At 37.5% G+C, this 7,125-nt stretch overlaps 1 protein-coding gene across 1 annotated transcript in view; it reads left to right on the top strand.

Moving 5' to 3' along the window:
• Positions 1-6,237, top strand: part of NUP205 (nucleoporin 205) — an 82,844-nt gene extending 76,607 nt beyond the window's left edge. The window contains exons 39-43 of the mRNA XM_003791596.2: positions 474-640; positions 2,260-2,383; positions 2,848-2,976; positions 3,552-3,625; positions 5,901-6,237. Coding sequence (XP_003791644.1) covers positions 474-640; positions 2,260-2,383; positions 2,848-2,976; positions 3,552-3,625; positions 5,901-6,053 — 647 coding nt within the window. The 3' untranslated portion in view covers positions 6,054-6,237. The remainder of the gene's footprint in view (positions 1-473; positions 641-2,259; positions 2,384-2,847; positions 2,977-3,551; positions 3,626-5,900) is intronic.
• The last annotated feature ends 888 nt before the right edge of the window (positions 6,238-7,125 follow it).

The following is a 7,125-nucleotide window of genomic DNA, read 5'->3' as shown; positions in this document are numbered from 1 at the left end:
AAAAAAAAAAAAGAAAAAGAAAAAATGACTTTCAGCTATCAACGTAGTAACTAGAAAGATGTAAACAAGAAATGAATCTATAACTAGAGCTATTGGGTAAGGCAGGAAGTATTCACCTGGGATCAGGAAGCTCCAAAATTGTGTATATGGTTTGTATAAGTGGTTGGGGTGGGGGGAGATGGTTTATAACTTTGGTAGAGTCCCTTTCCAATGAAGGGTAGGCTCTTGCTGTTTGTCAGCCAAATTTCTTTATTCTCTCAAAGTCTCCAGCCTTGTGTATGTATGTGATTGTAGTAGTTCCTTACCATCTGTTCTTTGAACTAAGGATGGTTAAAAATAGTCATGGGTTGATTTTAATGATAGTTTACATGTCCTTAAATTCTGGGGCATCCTTTGGTTTTAAAAGAGGTCATTTTAAATTTGTGTAAAATGTTTATAAGTGGAACGTTGTTTTATGTCGTCAACTCTATTAGATACCCAAGCTCCAGTGGTTCCATATTGGCGCCTGCCTGGTTTAGGCATTATTGTCTACCTGCTGAAACAGAGTGCCAACGATTTCTTCAGCTATTATGACAGTCATCGACGCAGTGTCAACAAGCTACAGAATGTAGAGCAGCTTCCCCCAGATGAGATAAAAGAGGTATGTGTCTTGTAAAGAGCTGTGGGTACTTGAGAATTCATTGTTGTTATTAGGGGGAGCGTTCTGGTCTCAGACTGAGTAAACATGTTTTTGATTTGACTAAAGGAATTGCACTAATTCTTCTGTGTGACCTGAAAAAAAGAGTCTCTCATCTTAGCACCAGCTCCATAAGCATAGAACTTCTTTAACTACAAAAACAATGAAGTAGCACCTGTTTAAGAAACTAGAAAGGCAGCTGGCCTTTGGGTAATTTAAACCATAAAATCTGTGCTAAGAAACATGGTTTGCTATTGTGGGTGTTTTTTTGTTTGTTTGTTTTTTGGGTTTTTTTTTTTTTTTGAAGTTTTTGGCTGGGGCCGGGTTTGAACCCACCACCTCCAGTATATGGGGCTGGCACCCTACTCCTTGAGCCACAGGCGCCGCCCTATTATAGGTGTTTTTTAAGTAGAATTTAAGTGAGTATCTCTGTGCCTTCAACATCTTTGATACTGTCTAGTGAATTCTTCAAATGAATGAGGTAGCATATCAGACTTAACTGTCTTCACTCAGTGACCCAGAGTACGTATTATAACTAATGATGCTAAATTACTTGACTTGCTCCCTAGGTAGCTTGCCTTCTTATTTATTTGGTGCCCCTGAACTGTACACGTAGAAGGCATCTCTTGGACAGTTCCTGAGGCTGAGGCTTCCTGCTATCCAGTCGAAGCCTGGATATTGAGCCATTTTGTTATTTCTGGATCACCAGGAATTCACACCAAGCTTTATAAAAATTCCATGTCACTCTTAAGAGTCGTCAAAGCCTTCTCCCTTTACTGATAATCATAGAGAACAGTTATTGAGAGTTTACAATGTGCCAGTCTTTGAGCGGCAGGTCCTTCCTGAATATGTGTTGCTGTTCCATTTCTCAGGTGAGCAAATGGCACAGCAGGCTTGAATAACTTGCCCAAAAGCATACAGCTAGCAGGAACAGGGAGAGGCAGAAGTTATTGACTGAATTTAATAGCCTCTGAAATCGGTTTACGCCTGGCAGTCCTTCCTCCGCAATGTGCAGCTTGTTGGTGGTGCTCAGACTTACAAGAGGAGTTGTGTCATCATAATGAAGCACGTGGCGTTTCCTCAGCCTCACTGGAGACGCCTTCTGTCAAACCCAGTGTCAGAACACTAACTTGAGCTGCTTGCTTGGATGTATGCCAGACTGAGAAGTGATGAGGAAAAGCTTGGGTTGGTGATCATACATTTGTTATGCTCTCGAAGTCCACTTTACTCTGTCCTCAGAAGATAACTGGCGGCTGTTACAGAAAGTCTCCATGGGATTGATACACCCACTGCTGGAAAAACCTACTGTTTTATTTTACTGTGCCAGGAAATTCAGGGTTGGTGGCCCCATCAGCAGATGGCAGGTATCTATTTCAGGGGCAGAACTTTTCAAAGGCAGGAGATAAATATTCATTTGTGAATGTGACTGCTTCTTTGCCCTCATTTTTAAAAATTACTGTCTTTTTAACTAGATTATAAACTCTTGTCCTCCAGGATATTTAAATTTGAGTGTTTTTCATAGCACTTAACCACACCTGCTTTATAGTGGTAGATTCTCACTAAATTTTATTTCTTTCTCTTAGTTGTGTCAGTCTGTGATGCCTGCTGGTGTTGATAAAATTTCCACTGGCCAGAAGTATGTTCTAGCAAGACGGCGCTTGGTGAAGTTGATCAATAATCGAGCTAAACTGCTTTCCTTGTGTTCTTGTATCCTTTATGAAATCATAGACTTGAATGGCGACCTGTAAAAATGTAGGAACTGTTTACTTATTCTCACATGATTTGGCCACCAAAACCAGGTGGTAGGGGACATAATTCCTGTTAATTTTTCTCCAGTAAATGCCCAGTATAGTCTCAACTTGTAATTTGTGTTCTTACCTTTTAAAGTAGCTAGTAACATTGATGATATGTACCAGCAGTTTCTGTCTGGGGCAGCAGTAAGTGAGACTGCAGGCCCAGCACCCCATGGTCCCCTCTTCCTCCTCCTCCAACTCCTCAGCACGCCTTGCTGCTTCCCCAGGAGGTACCTTCGGTAGAAGCTTACCCTCTCTGTTATACTGAGGCTGTGGGTGCATCATTCAGTGAGTGCAGTTTTTCCTTTTATGCCCCCAGAAACTGCTTTGTGAGGAATGTTGAGATTATTTTCCTTTAATCTGAGCTCTCTTGTATAGTCATCATAGAGACCTGCCTATTTATTCTTTGGCGCCATCTGGAGTACTACTTGTTACATTGCACACCCACTGATTCTCAAGATTCTTTATTTGCCTCCAGAACCTTATTTAAAAGCCGAAGACTACAAGGTAAACTTTATGCTGAAAATTAGTGAACCACAAATGCCTATAGAGTTTAGCACCTCAAAAAAAGAGGTACATTTTTCTATTTTATATTTCCACATTACTAAGAGCAAATTGGGTAAATCAGGAGTTAGGTAGTCACTAGGCAAAGCTATTTCTTGCAGTTTACCTTCTGTCCATGGAAAATTGTGCTGAGCACAAAAATATTCTAGAGCCTGCTCGTCAGCTGTTCCTCAGATTCTTTTAGTTAAGGGCTGACCCTGCTCCAGAGTCCTCTGGTCACAAATAATTCTCTAGAAAAAATGGAAGTGGGTCAGCCATGAGCCTAGGATTCTTATTGCTGGAGTGGGCTTCTGACTGATGAGCATGTGTTATATTCCTTAGGTGGGAAGAAAGAACAGGGAAAAGGTGGGAAAGTGATGGCTTCCCAGGGGCTTCCATTTGCTGAAAGTTGAAAATTGAACCCCCCAGTCTCAGACCATGTTTTTGCTGATGCTGTTTGTTTGTTGTCATTCAGGTTCCTCCACAGGGTAGTAGATAAGTACTTACAGAGCTGGTATGACTGTGTCTTTTATCTCTAGATTCCTTCGCCTCAGAAACCAATCTAGATTTTAGAAGTGGGCTGACCATTGTGAGCCAACATGATATAGACCAGGTAAAGTTCTATTTTTATATTCTTATTTATTTTTTTCTTTAATGCCTGGTATGTTAATAAGATTATGATTTTTAGGGTTGTATAGAGAGACCTGATTTGAATTCTAGCTTGGCCCCTTAACAGTTTGTATGACTTTGAACAATTTAACTACTGAGTCTCAATTTTGTCATATAAGAAATGGGAAGAAGAATTTAACCTCAAAGGGTTTTATTAGAAATAAATGAGATTTCATGTATGTGAGACTAGTGTTATGTGTGGAATGTGGGGAATGTTCAGTAATTGGTAGGCATTATCATCTGGAAACTCCTAATATCTTCTGATGAACTTTGTAGAATTTTTAGGCACAAAGTATCACTTGACACTTAATTTTTTAAGAAATAGTTTAGTGGTGAGATCAAAGGAAGCCATTAAAAATTCCAGTGGAATAGACTATAATAATATATGGCATTATGCTTTTATTAACTTCTTGATCCAGTAGTGTTGGAATGAATGAAGAACATTCCAAAAACAATTAAAATGAAAACCTCATATTAAACAAATAGCAAAGTCACGTTTCTAAAAGTCATGTATCTATCAGGGTGTGAGCTATTAGGGAAGATGAATTAAAGTCAGATGTAGAGTAGGCTTCTGAACATCTTTAGCATGATTTGATAAAGCTTCTGCCCTTCCCTCATCCCTCTTTGTTGCTGCCTTTCTTAAAGCTGAAGGTTGGGCCTTACCCAGGAAAGAGAGGTAGAATTAAGCAGCCCACAGACCATACCTAGCTAGATGTTATGGATACCACACTCTCATCCTAGTCTGGACTACGGCTAGGATGGCTTAGTGGCTTTATAAAAGGAATTCATTTTTTTTGCTAGGATTGTTTAGGGAAACTAGTGTTAAGTGGTGCCATGTGCAGAAATAGCTGAAGAATAGATCATCCAGAGGATATTTAATGAATATATGCTGATAGTACTGTTCATTTAGACTGGTCTGTATTATAAAGCTAGAAAAAAATGTAGGATTAATAAATCTCACTGTGTGATTTTATTGAGAAATGGAAGGCAGGTAGATTTATCTTGTCATTAATTTTAGCCTTTCAGTCTAATATCAAAAGGGTCCACTTCACCCCACATATGCATTCTAGAATACATATGAATTCTAAAGCATATACCAGGTTTATCCCCTTTTAGTTCTTGAAAACAAAAGCATGCAAATAGTTTTTAAAAATTGCAAAATGTGGGGCTCAGCTCCTATAGCTCAGCGACTAGGGCTTTAGTCATATACACCAGAGCTGGCAGGTTCGAACCCAGCCCGGGCCTGCCAAACAACAATGATGACTACAACCAAAAAATAGCTGGGCATTGTGGCAGGCACATGTAGTCCCAGCTACTAGGGAGGCTGAGACCGCAGAATCGCTTAAGCCCAAGAGTTTATGGTTGCTGTGAGCTGTGACGCCATAGCACTTCTACCTAGGGCAACATAGTGAGACTCTGCCTCAAAAAAAAAATTGCAAAATGAGGCACTTACTCATACTAGCTTCTTGTATGGCCCTTTAGGAAATATTTTAGTATATGTCAATATCAATAGTCATTGCTATTTAAAGCAGATTTTAAAATTTACACAGTTATATAAGAAAGGAGAGAGGGGAAAACACTAGAATCATAGCCCAAAATCTAATATAGAAAATGAGAATGGCGCTCATGCTTGTAATCTCAGCACTCTGGGAGGCCAAGGTGGGTGAATTGCCTGAGTTTAGGATTTTAAGACCAGCCTAAGAATGAGACCCATCTCTAAAAATAGCTGGGCACTGTGGCAAGCATCTATAGACCCAGCTACTTGGGAGGCTGAAGCAGGAAATCACTTGAGCCCAAGAATTCAAGGTTACTGTGAGATAGCACTCCACCAAGGGCAACAAAGTAAGACTCTGTCTCAAAAAAAAAAAAAGAATATGTGAATGTTTAGTTAATTTGTACCACATTACAAAAATTCAAAGGTATTTTAAATAGGAAGATATAGACTGAAAGAAATATTTGTGACAGCAACTTTATTTTTATTTTTTTTATTAAACCATTAATAAATCATTAAATGATTAATTAAATCACATTAATGCAACCATGGGGTACAATGTGCTGGTTTTATATACAATTTGAAATATTTTCATCAAATTGGTTAACACAGCCTTCACAGCATTTTCTTAGTTATTGTGTTAAGACATTTATATTCTACATTTAGTAAATTTCAGTTGTACCCAACAACTTTAATAATAATAAAATGTCATCTTTGTTACCTCTAGCTTCAGGCTGATGCCATCAGTGCTTTTGGAGAATCACTACAAAAGAAACTTCTGGACATTGAAGGATTATATTCAAAAGTTCGATCTCGATATAGTTTCATACAGGCTCTTGTCAGACGTATCCGTGGCCTACTGAGGATATCAAGGAACTGACAACTTGTGCTTATGCTCTTCTGTAGAAGAGACGAATTGGGGAAACTGTCTCCTTTTTATAGACTACTTTGTTTCTAAATTATGACCAAAAAATATTTTGCTATTTCTTTCTTTATATATGGACATTTTTTCTGTAAACTTCTTTGCCTGGTTCCATCCTCACTATTAAAAAATAAATACTTTTAAAAAGAAACAAAACAAGCATCTAGTTAGTCTTTTGAAATTTTGTATAGAAACTGATTGACATTATCAGCAATCTAACAAATAAACTTTCCACAGTAGCGATACTACTCTGAAGACCAAGTTAAAGGCACAGTTTGGAGTAGAGTAGATAATAAACCATAACCTTGTTCTTTTATAGGATAATGTACTCAATAATGTGAAAATGTATTATGGAAATATCTCAGAAAATCAAGGCATTTCTTTCCTAAAACTATTTAGCCTTTGCTTTTTTTCTTTTCTGCATAGAAGATGACAATACAGTGGTCATTTGTTATCCAAAGGGGATTGATTCTAGGACTTACACATCCACTGATGTTCAAGTTCAAGGAACAGTATTTGCATACAACATTGGCATATCCCCCACATGCTTTAAATCATCTCTAGATTAATTCTAATACCTAATGTAAATGCTAAATAAAAAATTGTTATACTATAGTTTCAAATTATTTTTTATTGTATTATTTATTTTCCAATTTTTTTAAATTTCATTTTTTAAATTTCAAATTAATATGAGGGTATAAATTTTTAGGTTACAGTGTTCTCACTCCCTGGGTAAAGTTCCATTTATTTTCCAATATTTTTGTTCTTCATTTGGTAGAATCTGAAAAAGTAGAAGACTATAATAATTTGCATTTTTTCCTTAGAAATGATTATGAAATTTCTCAAAATGATCATCTGCTGATATAACTACTATGATAGCTATCTACCACTAGGACAGAAAATTTACTTAATCATCACTCATTTCTTAGTTAGTTGTTATTATTTTCAAGTGATCACATCATCTGAAAGTATATTTTTACCTTTCTGGCCAGCAGTTATTTTAGCCAAATATATAGGAGAGACATGCTGA

The sequence above is a fragment of the Otolemur garnettii genome, unplaced genomic scaffold, assembly GCF_000181295.1.
Source record: "Otolemur garnettii isolate 467f Iridium unplaced genomic scaffold, OtoGar3 scaffold00049, whole genome shotgun sequence".
In the NCBI taxonomy this organism is placed as follows: domain Eukaryota; kingdom Metazoa; phylum Chordata; class Mammalia; order Primates; family Galagidae; genus Otolemur; species Otolemur garnettii.
The sequence above is the reverse complement of the archived record's forward strand: the minus strand, read 5'-3'. Positions and strand labels throughout refer to the sequence as shown.